This window comes from Ursus arctos, unplaced genomic scaffold, assembly GCF_023065955.2.
Source record: "Ursus arctos isolate Adak ecotype North America unplaced genomic scaffold, UrsArc2.0 scaffold_11, whole genome shotgun sequence".
NCBI classification, from domain to species: domain Eukaryota; kingdom Metazoa; phylum Chordata; class Mammalia; order Carnivora; family Ursidae; genus Ursus; species Ursus arctos.
Genome location: NW_026622775.1, coordinates 64,241,560 through 64,258,712, shown reverse-complemented (window position 1 = coordinate 64,258,712; position 17,153 = coordinate 64,241,560). Strand labels below are relative to the sequence as shown.

At 34.0% G+C, this 17,153-nt stretch overlaps 1 protein-coding gene across 2 annotated transcripts in view; it reads left to right on the top strand.

Moving 5' to 3' along the window:
* The window catches only part of FZD3 (frizzled class receptor 3), an 85,472-nt gene that overhangs the window by 13,438 nt on the left and 54,881 nt on the right, over positions 1–17,153 (top strand). For both annotated transcript variants that reach the window (XM_026518921.4, XM_057310191.1), the window contains one exon: positions 16,004–16,200. In XM_026518921.4, coding sequence (XP_026374706.1) covers positions 16,004–16,200 — 197 coding nt within the window. The remainder of the gene's footprint in view (positions 1–16,003; positions 16,201–17,153) is intronic.

Genomic DNA, 17,153 nt, shown 5'->3' with positions numbered 1-17,153 from the left:
TTCCTCTGTCTCCTTTTTTGATTTTTTTTTTAAAGAATACTTTATAGGCACATAATATCTGGTTGTCACTCTTTATAATTTTGGCAGCCATTCACGATCATCCCTTAGTTTGACAATTTCATTAAAGTTTTGTGAAATGGTGATATTCTAATTCTGTCATTCTTCCTTTCTCAGCTGGAATGTTTTATAAACAAATTTTTTCTCATTGACTATTGGGCTACAGAGTTACTCTTATGTACAGTTTATATAAGAAAGACAGGATAAATACCTGATCATTCTCCTATATTAATTATTTTTTTTAAAGATTTTATTTATTTATTTGACAGAGAGAGGTAGAGAGAGGGAACACAAGCAGGGGGAGTGGGTGAGGGAGAAGCAGGCTTCTCGCTGAGCAGGGAACCCAGTGCAGGGCTCGATCCCAGGACCTGGGATCATGACCTGAGCCGAAGGCAGATGCTTAACGGCTGAGCCACCCAGGCGCCCCCATATATTAATTAGTTTTCAAGATGAGTCGATTCCCAAACATCCTTCAAAGGTGACCAATGAAGTCTTATTTTTTTTTTTCAAAGTATCATTATAAACTCATGGATTTAACTTATTTGATGTGTTTCAATCCATTTAACTTATTTGATGTGTTTCAATCCATTGCGTTATTATTCTTCCTCCTGGGGCACTGTCTTTTGTAGTGGGAGCCTCTTCAAGGTAGCTCCTGGTTTTTGACACTACCCTGGTAGTGTGTCATAGCTTCCTTGCTTTCTGGTATGATCCAAAGAAACTTTTTTCTTAAAATTCTTCCTCAAATTTTGAATCAGAGATTTCTCTAGAAAACACTGGTTCCTTTTAGTTGAAAATGATATTGAGAGACCACTATCTAGGTGCTAAGCCTACTGACACTAGGTTAGTCATTTTTAGGCCTATTTGTGGACAAATAAGCCTAATTTTTTTTTTTTTTAAAGAAAGTACATCATGAGTTTATACCGATACTTTCAATTCAAATAATATTGCAAGTTTTTAACATTTTAAGATCTTGTTTCTCTTTTTTCTTATACTAAAGCTTTATATACATGTACATTATATGATTTAAGAATAATAACATTACTACTAACAATATGATTACTGAAAGCAGTTTGATTTTTTTGTACTTCTTTTTGTCCTTAGGGATGTAACTGACCAAGGACATACAGTCAGATTATTGTATTTTAAAGTTAAATACTTCTGTGTGTGGTTAAACTCAATACACATTTAGATGCATATGTCTCATTTTTTGAGGAATGACTTAAAAATTTTTTTTTTGGTTTAAGTTTCTTTCTTTCTAATTTATTGTGTTTTAAAACTTTATATATATAACATAAGATACATTCAGAGAAGTCTAGTTTCTGGCCCTTTTCCCTCTACCTTGTTCTTTCCTTTCCTCTTAAACATAGTCATTTAAAGTTTTTTGTTTATTCTTCCATTAAAAAATTGTAAGTATAATATATTTACATAAAATGTTTATAAAATATCTGTCCATGTATATCCTTTCACCTTTCTTTGATAATAGTGTTATACTATTTTTTTCTATCTTTTTTCATTTAACAATAGATGGTGGATATTCCATAGTAGTAATTATAGATATTGCTTATTAAAATTTTTTTTTTAGAAATGGCAAAATACATACAAACTTCACCATTCCGATCCTTTTAGGTGTATAGTTCAATGGCATTAAGTGTATTCATCTTGTTATGCAGTCATCACCACTATTTATCTCTAGCACTTTTTAATCTAACAGAACTGAAACTGTGTACCAAGTAAACAATACTCCCCATTCTCCCCTCCTCCAAGCCCCTGGCAAATTTCTCTCTGAATTTAACTACTCTTGGTACCAAATACAGGAGGAATCATACATATTTGTCCTTTTGTGACTGGCTTATTTCACTTATAATGTCTTCAAGGTTTATCCAAGTAGCATATGCCAGAATTTCCTTCCTGTTTAAAGCCAAATAATATTCCATTGTATGTGTATACCACACTTTGTCTATCCACTCATCCATCAAACACTTGAGTTGCTTCTACCTTTTGGCTATTATGAATAATGCTGCTATGAACATGGGTGTAAAATACCTATTTGAGTCTCTGCTTTCAATTTTTGGGGCTATATATACCCAGAAGGTATATATATTCCTTGGACATATGATAATTCTATGTTTAATTTTTTGGGGAACCACCATACTGTTTTCTGTAGCAGCTGCTCCATTTTACATTCCCATCAGCAGTGCCACAAATGTTCTAATTTCTCCACATCCTCATCAACACTTGTTATTATCTGGTTTTGTCTTTCTTTCTTTCTTTCTTTCTTTCTTTCTTTCTTTCTTTCTTTCTTTCTTTTTTAATAGTCATCCTAGTGGGTGTTCAGTTGCCCTCATTTTTTTCTTTCAATTCCTTTTGATGGGCATTTGGGTTGTTTACAGTCTTTTCCTTTTGAAATCAGGGCTTGTCATTTTTCACCTTCGTATGCCTAACACCCAAAACGGTGCCTCATACATAGGAACTGCTAAACAAACTGCTAAAAAATAAAATGTTTGAATTAATTAACAAACTTTATAAACTAAGTCCCTTAAAAGATGATAGTCTTCGTCATATTTATATTATACCTAAGCACTAAATCTCCTTCAGTTGTAAATAGAAGTGTGCTTGATGGGGATGGTAATCCCGATACCAAGGGTAACATATAACTATGAACACTAGTATTTTACTTTGCCTTTTGAGGGGTGGGGAGTAGCTAATCAAAGTGACTCAGAGCTTTGGGCATCGTGTGTTTGTACTTATATGTGGTGTAATTAGGCAAAAGAACAGAGCAACCCGTCTTTCCCATCTCTAGGGCTTTAATGTTCCTTCTGCCTTAAATATTCTCTTCTTGATCTTTGTCAAAATTCTAATGGTTGTACCTGATACATTATTAAGTAGGAAAAAAAAGATAGGAGTGGATAACATGTATGGTATCATCCTGTTTTTTAAAAAAAATATATATGTGCGTGTTTATGCGGAGTAAGTGATCTGGAAGGATTTTCACCAAGGCCAACAGTGGTTTTCCTGAATTAGCACAATTTATTTGTGTTTTCTGTGTCTTATTTAATGTTCGTATTTTTTTATTTTTCTGTAAGAAACACATGCTTTTAAAATAGTAAAATTAGTGCAGAAACTTTATTTTTAATAATCCCAACTGTTCTTTTTGTTTAGTTCTCATAGTACCCAAGAGTTAGTTTTTATTAAATATATTTTGATTGAATTACTGAAACACAAGGAAGAACTTGATAAATGCCACAAAAAAAGGCATAAAGTGCTAAGGGGATTCAAAAGAGAGAAGGATCTTCTGTGAAAGGGATCAATTGTAGACAGTATTTGAATGGGCCTTGAAAGATTTTTCTTGTTGTCTTTTGTAAGAGAATAGTGTACTATACTCCTATGTAGTAGTAATTATTAACATTTTGTGGGTAGGCTTTTTAGAAAATGAAATTTTGTTGCAATTCATGGTTTATATTGTCAGAATACATGCATTAGCAGATTTATTTCCCTTACTGTCTTTTGTTTGGGTTTACTATTAATAAGGTGGTTTTCCCGAAGAAGAAAACAACAATCTAGTGAAGTGGCTTGAGAAGTCTGTTGTGTGACAGGGAAAGCAGTCAGGAATTAAGAATCTTCTAAATTGAAAAATGTACATACAAGTAGTGGAGAATTAATAGCATTTAGTTATTTCTGACTTTAAGGAAAAAAATAGCTTTTAAATTTTTTCTTTGATTTTCTTGTATGACAAATTATTCCTTTAAAATACTTATTTTCAATTAAACTATGAAGTGTGGTAGAATTTTGTTTGTAAGGTTTTATCTTTTGAGAGAGATGATAGTTTAGAACTGTTCATATTTGAAATATTAAAACTTCCTTAAAAGTCAAATTTTATGGGCTCCTCTGGGAATTCCCCTTTGACTTAAGAAGATAAACGTGTTCCTCTCCTAATGGCAAATTTCTGTAAATCAACTTACTGAAATATTGTTGGAAAGTACTTAATACACTATCTCAAGACATTTTTTAAAACTAAGATTTGTAGAAGAAAAATCTGTAGGATTAAAGGTGTTTTTCAAACCTAGAATTTTTTAATACAAAATAATTCTTCAAGTTTTAGATCTTATTGAGAATTTATTTTTACATAAAAGGATTTTTTTAAAGATCTTATTTTAAATCACTTGAAATTATTCTAAAAAGTTGTTTTGAATAACTTCTTATTCTAATTTGGATCTGAAATAGAATGAATACCATTTTTTGAATTTCCAAGGCCATTCCACATTTAGTTTCACATTTAGTGAATTTAGTCATAATATTCCCAAACGCAATAGGATGCAGTTTCTATGGTTACCAGACCCTTTGTAGAGTGACAAAGATTGGAATTCTGATTCTCATGAGTCAAATTTTGGCCTTTGACTCTGTCCCCTTTTCATACCCCTTGCTAAGCTTGGGCTGTTGCTGTGCTTGAAGGCTTGTCAGCTAGCAGGTTCCTATGGTAACAGGAATGGAAATTTGAAAGAAGAAAGAGAATGGGAGCACAAAGGCTTGGTTGATTTGAATTTGAACAAAGAATGGAAGGTTCCATGTAGTGCACCTTTGTTGTAGAAACCAGAAATTTAATTTTAGAAAGTTACTTTTCAGTTTGTAAACTTCCTATACCCTGGTCTTGATTTAGTGAACAAAAAAGTATTACTGTTTAAGGAGGTACACAGTAGGACTCTTTAAAAAAATTAATCAGTTCAATTGTTTTTCTATTTGATAGAGCTTTAATAGTATTATCAGATATATTCTCAACTTTACGGTATTCAGGCTACTTCTTTTAGTTTTGATTTTGCTGAGGTTAAAAAATGTTAGCGTTAAAACCAAGGCAATTTGCTCATTTGAAAAATACTAATATTTTTGTTTTTATATAACTGCTCTATTGAGGTATAATTAGTGTACAACAAACTTGACCCATTTAAAATGTTCACTGTTCTGATAAATGTATATACCGTAAAACCATCAACACAGTCAAAATACAGCACATTTCCATTACCTCAGAAGCTTTCTTGTGTGCCTTTGTAGTCTACTCCCTTCTTCACTCCCAGCTCCAAGTAACCACTGATCTGTTTTCTGTCACTGTGGATTAGTTTTCATTTTTTAGAGTTTTATATAAATGTAATCATACAATATCTACTTTTTTATGTCTGGTTTCCTTCACCCAGCATAATATTCATCCATGCTTTGTTTTGCTTTTTAATAACATCATTCCAGTTGACTTTCACTTGTTGAGAACAGGGCATTCAAATTCAGCAGGGTTCCTTCCTTAGGCCCACCATATATGACTGCTATAGCTCTGTTAACTTGCAGCTCTTCTAATCCCCTTTAAAGCTTTTACTGGGTTCTCTATGGTAACTGTTTTATATACTATTATTTATATGTTATTAAGACCATTTTACAGAGGAGAAAACTGAAGTTTAGAGAGGTTATGTGGAACAAATTGGTTAACTTCAAGGGCTCTTGATAGGAATGCCAGGGTCTTGACTCATGGGTCTGTCTTTGTAGCTCTGTGATGTTGGGCAAGTTACTTAATTTTAATGTCTCATTTTCTTCATATGTAGTATAAAATGTGATTAATAATTATAGTACCTACCTTATGGGATAATCAGGAGGATTAAATGAGATGATGTGTATAAGGCACTTAACTGCTTATCCCTTTAGTGTCAGTAAATCCTAGCTGAGCTACACAGCACAGGGTGCTTACAGCTAATAAGTGGCAAGAGCATAAACTTATAACTTTAGGCTCATTGCAGGCAGCACAAAATAATCACTCAAATCAATTTTATAATTCATCTATAATTCACAGATGGAGGTTTTACTAACATAGTAACATAACAATATCGGATTGGTTGCTATTTTATGTGTTGCTAAGTACCAAGCAAGTTTTGAGACTTAAGACATACATAAAAATAAAAACACATACATATGCATATACATATGATATATGTACATATGTCATCAATATGTGAATATAATAACATTTTTAACTTTTAATTTTAAAATAATGATAAACTCATGGGAAATTGCAAAGAGTACAGAGAAATTCTGTTACCCTACCTAGTCCCTGCCCCCTCCCCCAACTCCAGTCTTAGTATCTTATATAACTGTCATATAGCATAAAAACTAGGAAGTTAACCTTGGTATTATCATAGACTTTATCATATTTCACCAGTTTTTACATGTACTCATTTTTGTGTGTGCATATGCATGTGTCTGTGTGTGTAGTCTTTGCAATTTTTTTTTTAAAGTAAGCTCTATGCTCAACATGGGGCTTCAACTCACAACCCCTAGATCAAGAGTCTCATGCTCCACCGACTGAGCCAACTATGCGCTCCTAGTCTTTGCAATTTTATCACGTATATACATGTGTGTAGCCACTTCTACAGCTGAAGAACTGTTTTATCACCACTAAGGAACTCCTTTATGCTTCCATTCTCCCTCCTCCTTTTTCCCAATCCTGAGCAACCACTACTTTGTTCTCTTATCTATAATTTTGTCATTTCAAGAATGTTATATAAATGGAATCATACAGTGTGTAATCTTTTGAGATTTTTTTCATTTAGCATAATAATCATTTGAGATCCATACAAGTTCTATGTATCAATAGTTATTGTTTTTAATTTCTCAATATTTTGTTATACAGATATACCACAATTTGTTTAATCAGCCACCCACTGAAGAACATTTGGGTTGTTTTAGCTCTTTGCTTTTACAGATGAAGCTGTTATGACCATTGGTGTACAGGTTTTTGTACAGTCATGAATTTTTATTTTGGGGAGATAAATGCCCAGGAGTGTAATTGCTGGATCATATGAGAAGCATATGTTTGGAATTTTAAGAAACTGCTAAACTATTTTCCATAGTGGTTGTACCATTTTACATTCTCACTACCATTTGGTATTGTCATAATTTTTTATTTCAGTTCTAATATGTGTATTAGTGATATTTCATGTGGTTTTAATTTACATTTCCCTCATGGCTAACGATAATGAATGTCTTTTCATGTACTCATTTGCTATTTATATATCCTTTTTGGTAAAATGTCTGTTTATGTCTTTTGTTCATATTGCAATTGAATTGTTTATTTTTGAGTTTTGAGACTTGTGTATATAGTCTAGATACAAATCCATTGTTGAATATATGGTTCCAAATAGTTTATCCTAGTCTAGTATGTCTTTACATCCTTTTAACAAGGTCTTTAAGAGAACAGAAGTTTTAAATTTTAATTTAAGTCCAGTTTACCTTTTTTTCCCTTTCTTTTATGTATTATCCTTTTGGTGTAAGAACTCTTTACCTAACTCTTGGTCTGGAAGATTTTTTCTTGTTTGTTTGTTTTAAGTTTTATAGTGTTTATGTTTTACATTTAAATCCATGCATCACTTTTGAGTTAATCTGTATAAGGTATGGTTCATTTTCTTGTCTATAAATATCCACCACCTCCAGCACCACTTGTTGAAAAAACTATCCTTTCACCATTGAATTACTTTCACTCCTTTCTCAAAAATCAGTTCTCCATCCTTATGTGGGTTTGATTCTGGGTTCTCTATTATGTTCTTTTTTTTTTTCCTTTTTTTTTTTTTTTTTTTTGAGATTTTATATATTTATTTGGCAGAGAGAGAGCCCAAGCAGGGGGAGTAGGAGAGGGAGAAGCAGGCTCCTAGCAGAGGAGCCTGATGTGGGGCTCGATCCCACAATGCCGGGATCACGCCCTGAGCCGAAGGCAGACGCTTAACCGCTGTGCCACCCAGGTGCCCCCAAGGAGGTGTTCTTTGTAGATACCTTGGGATTTTCTATGTAGACAGTAATGTTAACTGCAAATAGGAACAGGTTTATTTCTTTTTCCAATCTCTACACCTTTTATTTCCTTTTCTTGCTTTATTGTGTTGGCAGGATTTCCAGTACCATGTTGAATAAGAGTGGTAAGAGCAGACATCCTTCCCTTATTTCCAATCTTAGGGGTAAGCATCCATGTTTCATCATTAATTATGAAAGCTGTAGGGTGTTTGTAGATGCTCTTTATCAAGTTGAGGAAGTTACCCTCTATTTCTAGTTTGTTGAAAACTTAAAATCATGAGTGCTTTCTCAGCATCATTTGGTATGATAATGTGATTTTTCTGTTAGCCTGTTAATATGGGATTACATTAATTCACTTTTGAATATTGAACCAGCCTTGAATTTCTGGAGCAAACCCTATTAGGTTGTGGTATATAATGCTTTTACTATATATTTGGATTTGCTTTGCTACTATTTTGTTAAGGATTTTACATTTATGTTCATGAGGACTATTGGTCTGTAGTTTTCTTCTTTTGTATTATTTTTGTTTGGTTTTAATATTAAGCACCCCTTGCTTCACAGAATTAGTTGGGATGTGTTCCCTTCTTTGCTGTTTCTTTTTTTTTTAAGATTTTATTTTATTTATTTATTTATTTATTTGACAGAAAGAGACAGCAAGAGAGGGAACACAAGTGGGGGGAGCTGAAGAGGGAGAAGCAGGCTCCCTGCTCAGCAGGGAGCCGGTGTGGGGCTCCATCCCAGGACACTGGGATCATGACCTGAGCCAAGGGCAGACACCCAACGACTGAGCCACCCAGTCACCCCCCTTCTTTGCTATTTTCTTGAAGAGATTGTTTAGAATTGGTGTTAATTATTGTTTAAATATTGTTAGATTTTATCTATGAAACCATCTGACCTGGACATTTCTTTTTCTGGAGGTTTTTTTAACCACAAATTCAAATTCTTTAGTTGTTACAGGACTATTCAGAATATCAGTTTCATCTTGGGTGAGTTTTGGTAATGTGCCTTTGAGGAGTTGGTCTACTTCATCTAAGGCGTCTAGTTTATGCATAGAGTTGTTTGTAATATTCCCTTATTGTCTACGTAATGCCTGCAGAGCCTCAGTGACATCTTCTCTTTTATTCTTGATATTGGTAATTTGTGTTTTTCCTTTTTCTTTAATCTTGTCAGAAACTTATTAATTTTATTGGTAGTTTCAAAGAACCGGCTCTTATTTGAGAATTCTTCTTTATTGCTTTTCTGTTTTCAGGTTCATTGATTTTTTTCTTCTTTTATTTCCTTCCCTTTGCTTTATTTGCTCTCTAGGCTATTATGAATAATGCTGTTTTGCTGTGAAAATTCATATACAAGTTTTGATTTGAACATCATTTTTAATTATTTTGGCATATACGTAGGAGTGGAATTGCTGGATCATATGATAATCTATGTTTAACTTCTTAAGGAATTGCCAGATTGTTTTCTATCGTGGTTGCATGATTTTACATTCCCACAGCAACACATGAGGGTTCTGATTTCTCCGTGTCCTTGTCAACACTTGTTATTTTCTGTTTTTTAGATTAGCTATCTTAGTGGGTGTAATGTAGTATCTCATTGTGGTTTTGATTTGCATTTCCCTAATGACTAATGACATTGAATGTCTTTTCATGTATTTATTGGCCATTGCATAACTTCTTTGGAGAAATGTCTATTCAAGTTTTTTGCCCATTCAATAAATTGGTTGTCTTTTTGTTGAGTTGTGGGAGTTCTTTTTGTATTCTGTATGCTAGACCCTTACCAGATAGGTTTTATAAAATTTTTTTTCCATTTTTGTGGGTTGTCTATGTACTCTCCTGATAATGTCCTTAGATACGTGAAAGCATTCTATTTTGACGAAGTCTAATGTATCTTATTTTTTCCTTTGTGCTTGTGCACTTGTTATTGTCAAATCTAAGAAATCATTGCCAAATCCAAGGTCATGAAGATTTACCTCTTTACATTTGCACTGTGCAGCAACCACAACCAACAAGGAAGCCCTTTTGCCCTACAACACTCCTTATTGAGAAAGTTTAAACTCATGTTTACTGTAAAGGAAAATGGTGAAATGAATCCCATCAATTATCAGAGAACAGGTATTGAGGGGTGAATTTGGAACTGAGAGATAAAAGTTTGGTAACTGGAACACAAGTCACCTATGAATAATGATAGTTTCTTTCTTTCTGATTCATGTACCTTTAATTTTTATATTTCTTTCCTTCTAATTCTTTTACCTTTTATTTCTTTTTCTTTTCTTACTGCCCTGGTGAGGACTTTCAATACAGTGTTAAATGAGATGGTGATAACAGGTACTTTTGCCTCCTCCTCGATTTTGGGAAGCTTTCAGTAATTTACCACCAGCTATGAGGTTTGCTATGGTTTGATGCATGTACTTTCCAGAAGATTTGAGGAAATTTCTTCTTACTATGCAAAGAGTTTTCATAATAAATGGGTGTTGAATTTCATCTAATACTTTTACTACATCTATATTATTAATGAATCATGCGGTTTTCCCCCTTTTTCTGTTAATGCCATTAATTACATTAACTGGTTTTTCAGATTTTTTTTTTTAAAGATTTTATTTATTTATTTATTTGACAGAGAGCCAGCCAGCAAGAGAGGGAACACAAGCAGGGGGAGTGGGAGAGGAAGAAGCAGGCTTCCCGCTGAGCAGGGAGCCCAGTGCGGCTCGATCCCAGAACCCTGGGGTCAGGCCCTGAGCCTTTGACCCAAAGGCAGATGCTTAATGACTGAGCCACCCAGGCGCCCCCTGGTTTTTCAGATGTTAATCAGTGTTCTATCTTTAGGAAAAAAAGTTCATTTGGTGTGGTATATTACTCCTTTTTTACATATTCTGGATTAATTAACTGATATAATTTTTATATCCATGATCATGAGGAATAATTTTCCTCCTTAGATAGTTCTTGTTGGATTTTGTTATAAAATTTAGGCTGATTTCATTAGATGAATTGAGAAAGTTCCTTTTTCCCCCTTTTTAGGAAGAGATTGTGTGTGATTACTGCAGCTTCTTGCTTTGATGTTTGACAGATTTTTCTAGTGAAGCATCTTAGCCTAGGGTTTTCTTTGGGGGGAATCATAATAATGGATTAAATTTCTTTGTAGTTGGAAGGTAAACTTTTATGAGTTTTGGTAAATTGATTTTTTCCCCAAGGCATTTGTTCATTTCATCATGTCAAGTTTATTATTTATGGTATCTACATTATTTTTCTAGTAATGTTCTCTTCTTCATTCTTGATATTGATAATTCAAGTTGTTTCTTTTCTTGTTATTGCCTTATACATTCCCCAAGTTTGGCCATTCTTTTTCTAGCTCTTGAGATGGAGCTTAGATCATTGATTGTTTTCAGGCTTTCTTATTTTCTGATATGTGTATATCAGATTGTAAATTTTCTCTGACTACTGCTTTTGCTGATATTTTCTTTATTTACTTTTATATATAGATTATATAATCTATATAATTATATATACAACTTCCATTTCAGTTATGATTCCCCTTGTTGATTATGGGTTATTTAGAACTTTGTTGTCTAATTTCCAAATTTTCAAGCAGTTGGGGTTGTGCTCTTTCTGTAATTGATTTATACTTTAATTACATTTTAGTCATAGAACCTTCTGTGAATGATTTTAATTCTCTGAAGTTTGTTGTGGCGTGCTTTAGAATCTAGAACATGGCCAATTTTGATAAAGATTCCATGTGTCTGTTAAATTGGTTCCAGTCATTGTCAGACGTCATGATTATACATGTTATTTAGATTACATTTGTAATTGGCTTGTTTAGATTTTCTGTATTCTTAAAGAATTTTTGTATTACTCTTCTGTCAGTTACTGAGAGAAGTGTATAAATCTCTCACTCTGAGTGTGGCTTTGTACATTTTCCCTTTTAGTTTTGTCTGTTTTTGATTAAAATAATTTGAAGCTATGTTAAGCGGTACATATATGTTTAGATTTGCTTTTTAGTATTGGTGAATTGATTCTTTTGTCTTATGAAATGCCCTTTATCTCTGGGAACACTTCTTGTCATAAAATCTACTTTTTCTTTTGGTTAGTTCTTGCATTAACATTTACCTTTCTTTTACTTTTAACCTGTTTCTTTATATTGAAAAATGTGTCTTTGTAAACAGCATCATTTTTTGTTTTTGTTTTTTAAAGATTTTATTTATTTATTCGACAGAGACAGAGACAGCCAGCGAGAGAGGGAACACAAGCAGGGGGAGTGGGAGAGGAAGAAGCAGGCTCATAGCGGAAGAGCCTGATGTGGGGCTCGATCCCAGAACACTGAGATCACGCCCTGAGCCGAAGGCAGATGCTTAACCACTGTGCCACCCAGGCGCCCCTGTTTTGGTTTTTACCTAGTCCAAAAGTCTTCGTCTTTTATAGAATTTTTTTTAAGATTTTATTTATTTATTTGACAGAGAGAGAGCACAACAGGGGGAGCAGCAGGCAGAGGGAGAGACAGAAGTAGGCTCCCCTAAGAGCAGGGAGCCCGATGCGGGGCTCGATCCCAGAACTCTGGGATCGTGACCCAAGCTGAAGGCAGATGCTTAACCAACTGAGCTACCCAGGCACCCCTTACTTAGAGTGTTTAATCCATATATATCTAACATAATTACTGGTGTACTTGGGCTAATATTTACTATCTTACTATTAGATTTCAGTGTGTCCAAACTGTTTTGCATTTCTTTTTCTCTCCAGTTCTGCCTTTTTTTGTGTTATACTGTTTCCCTTTGTTTACCTCAGTGTGCATTCTTTTATTGTTTACCCTGGAAATTATGATACACACCTATGACTTATAATACTCTAATGTAATCATTTTAACCACTACCCCATTAGTGTTCCTCTGGTCTCCCATCTTTTCCATTTTATTATTATACATATTAATATACCTGTGTTTTGGCAGCGCCTGGGTGGCTCAGTTGGTTCAGTGTCTGCTTTCAGCTCAGGTCATGAACTCAAGAGTACTGGGGTCGAGCCCAGCATCGGGCTCCTTGCTCAGTGGGGAGCCTGCTTCTCCTTCTCCCTCTGCCTGCTGCTCCCCCTGCTTGTGCTCTCTCTCTCTCTCCCTATCTCTCTCTCCCCGTCAAATAAATAAATAAAATCTTAAAAATTATACACACACACACACACACACACACCTATGTTTTGTATGTATTTTAAGACATTATTATTTTTTATTGGTACAGGGAGTATTTGTTTATATTTTCCCACATATTCACCCCTTTTGTTACTTTTACGTGCTTTTGAGTTTTCATCTTTGATCATGTTCCTTCTGTCTGAAGAACTCTTAGGTATTCCTTGTAGTGCAGGTTTGCTGATGACTAATTTTCTCCCATTTTTTTGTCTGTCTGAAAATGTCTTTACTTTGCCTTCATTTATGAAGGATCTTTTTGCTGGCTATAGACTTACAAGTTTGCAGTTATTTTTCCTTAGCTCTTTAAGTAAGTCATTCTATTGTTTTATGGTTTTCCAAAGTCAGCTCTGAGTGTTAACTGTTGCTCTGTTAAAAGTAAGTTGTCTTCCCCCCCCATCCTCCCATTGGCTGCTTTTCAGATATTTTTCTTCAGTTTTCAACAATTTAACATTTGCCTGGGTGTGATTTTCTTGTATTTATCCTTTTTGGGGGTTTGCAGAAGATTTTGAATCTGTAGATTGTTGTCTTCAATTAGTTTTGGAAAATTCTCAGTCATCATCTTTTAATATAGTGCCTCTGCCCATTCTCTTTCTCCCCACCTTTTGAGATTCCAGCTATACATATCTTAGGCTTTTCCATGTTTTACATTTCTCTTGTTTTTTTTTTTTTTAATGTATTTTTCAGTATTTTTTGGTCTGTGTGCTTCTGTTTGGATATTTCCTATTGCCTTGTTTCCTGTTTTGCCTGCTCTGTCTTCTGATAAATCTAATGAGTTCTTAATTCCAAGTTGTGTCTTTCACTTATAAAATTTCCACTTGATTCCTTTTATAATAGATTTCAGTTTCTGGGGAAATTCTTCATTTTTATTTTCTTGAACATATTTGACATAGTTATATACAGTCTTGTATATTAAGTTCAATAGCTGGATCACCAAAACATTGTAATTTTTTTCTTGGTTTTAATCATATGGCCCTGTCTCCTTTCTCTTTCTCTTTTTCTTTTTTTTTTTTTAAGATTTTATTTATTTATTTAAGATGGGGGGAGAGAGAGTGCACACAAGCAGGGTGGGGAGGAGCAGAGGGAGAGGGAGAAATAGACTGCTCGCTGAGCAGAAGGCCCAGTGCTGGGTGGATCCCAGGACCCTGAGATCATGACCTGAGCCACCCAGGCACCGCATATGGCCCTGTCTCTTGAAATACCTAGTAATTTTTTTGAGTGGTAGACATTACAAAATGTTGGTGAGGTTGATGATGTTCTATTACTCCAGAGAAGGTCACCCTTTCTTCTAATTAACAGATAAATGGTGGATCACCTTAATTCCATCAGGGACTGAGCTGAGTTGAGACTGGGTTGCACTTTTGGTAGGTCTCTGCCTCCCTCTGATTTGCCACTGCAACTAGAGTGTAGCTCTTCCGAGGTTTCCAGATAAGAGAGTCTGGTATGTTCAGTTCCCCTGGCAGGACTTGAACTCTAATCCATGTTTCTTCAGTGCGATAAAACTGCCAAGATCTCCACTCTGCTTTTCAGAGCCTTTCTGCTTAGCTTCTTAGCTCCTTCCTCATGCAGCTTCAGAATTTTCAGATTTCTTGAAGGGAAAATTGGCTCTGTGTCAGACTCAATACTTGGCACTTACCCTTCTTATCATGTCTTATTCCTTTCATTTTGAATTTTGTCTAGCCTTGTATGACCACCAAAGCAGTGCTGGATTGTAGCACCAGCCTAGTCAAAGCTTGATTCTCAGCCTCTTGCCTTATGCCCAGATTCAACAAATGCCTCCCTGGAAAAGCAGCTGCTCTTACCAGCCACCTTTCCATGTTTCCTGCTCTTTGTATTCTTGATCCGTCTAGTTCTTTTGCTTCAACAGTTCTTGAGTAGCTTTAAGTAGATGCTTTAAAGCTGTTTTTCTGTATTTTAAAATTGTTCTTGATGGAAACATTGGTTTAACACAAGCTACTTCTTCATCCTAGGGAGTGATGGTTACATATATGTTGGGTACTGTGTCCATTATACAGTTAACTCCTCAGTTTCTTTAAGTGACTCTTGGTTTTCTGACTGTGTCTTGTATAGGAAGCCTTTGGAAAATATTATACATCAACATTAAAATTGACTGATTCTTACTCAGTAGAAAGGCTTAGTGGTGAGAATTAATCTGTTACCAATTCAAAATCAGCAATGACTCTGAAACTATTATATAAATGAGTAGAAAAATATTTGATAGTAAAAAAACTCAGATGCTTATTTATTGGGATATTTGATCTATTCCTGTGGTTATAATGTTTATTTAAGCATAGTTTTATGTTTGGGGCCACTGTTTTTTCCTTTTGTTTCCTTAATATCAGCTTACAGTGTTAGTTCTGTTTACATCATGTGTTACCAGTTTAAAAAAATTTTTAATGTAACAAGAACAAGAAAATATGAGACTAATGTGAGAGATCCTTCCCTCTCCCTCGCTCTCAAAATAACTACTGCTATGTATAACTATTTCTTTTCCTCCACCCCCACTCCCTTTCCTCTTTTAGCATTTGTCTGCTCTCTCCTGTTGATACTTGTTAGTTGAAGAAAATGTAGAAATTGAAATACATGAAAAGAAGAAAATTAAAATCTCTTATAATCCTGTCACCAAGCAATAATCACTTTTTTGAGCATTTGGCACATATCTTTTATGGTTTTTTTTTTTTCTATGTAAAATGGATCATACTGTGATTCTAAGCCCTGCCTCTTCATTAATATCACCTCTAACAATTAAAATATACATGTAGATTCTGAAATACACCTCAGTCTTAACCAATTCAGAATCTTTAGGGATATAGCTAAGAGGATTTTGTTTCAAAAACCAAGAACTTTCCTTCAGAGATTTTAATAACCTTCAGAAATTTTTAAAATGGAAAAAAAAGAATATTGTAATATTCTATATAGGAAGCTTTAACTTGTATACAGTTCTTTCTCTAATTATTCAATTTTAACTTTTTCCTAGCCATTCCACCCAATGGTGAATCTGGATTGTTCTCGGGATTTTCGGCCATTTCTTTGTGCACTCTATGCTCCTATTTGTATGGAATATGGACGTGTCACACTTCCCTGTCGTAGGCTGTGTCAGCGGGCTTACAGTGAGTGTTCGGAGCTCATGGAGATGTTTGGTGTTCCTTGGCCTGAAGATATGGAATGCAGTAGGTGCGAAAATCATAGATTTTCATGGATCGTTACTTAATGCTACAGTATGTTTAAAATTACTTGTCCTCTAGTTCGTCAGTTTTTAAAAATTTTTTTGAAGTATAAGTCTTAATTTTGAATAGTAGTTTCATGGCCTCAGAATTGTTCATTTCCTTAGGAACTTGAAATCACTAAATGCAAAGATAGAAAAGGATAAAACGTTTCAATGAAGAAATTTTTAAAAGAATTCAGAAAAACAATCAAGACGTAAAGTTGATTTTTCTTCCTTCAAAAAATTTCTTTTCTGTGTATACAAGTAATGCTATTAGTAATGCAATTAGAAAATATAGAGAAGAAAATAATCATTCATTACCTCACCATTAAATGTCTTTTATGACTTAGTGGAAGTTAAATATCTGTATGATTTAAATGTGTTAATGACTAAAGTAGTTCTGTCACCTTTTTTTTTGTCATGAATTAACAAACCAGTTTTAGGAAATGTCAGATACTTTTCGGATCACTTCCAAAATATAGATTATAAGCATTTCCTAAAGATTTGATGATGTTTACTAGACAGTCTTATAGATTTGTATGAGAGAATATTATTGTTAGTAATAATGTATAGAGTAATACTGTATTTCTTATATAATAATGTTATACCTTTTTGTATTGTGAAATATTTCAGGAATAAGGATTAATAAGATAAATGCATATGTACCTATTGTTGTCTAACTTTATCCAGTCTTAACATTTTGTGATACTTGGTTTAGTCACTTTTTTTTTAAAGAAATAAATAATACAGGTAGAGTTGAAAGTTCCTTCCTTGGTACCCATCTTGATTTCATTCCCTTCTTTCCTCCCCAGAGATGAGGTAATAATTATGTTGACTATGTTGTTAATCATTTCTGTATTTGTTTTTATACTCTTATTATGTATATACGTATCTATAAACAATGTTAAATTTTTTTAAATGT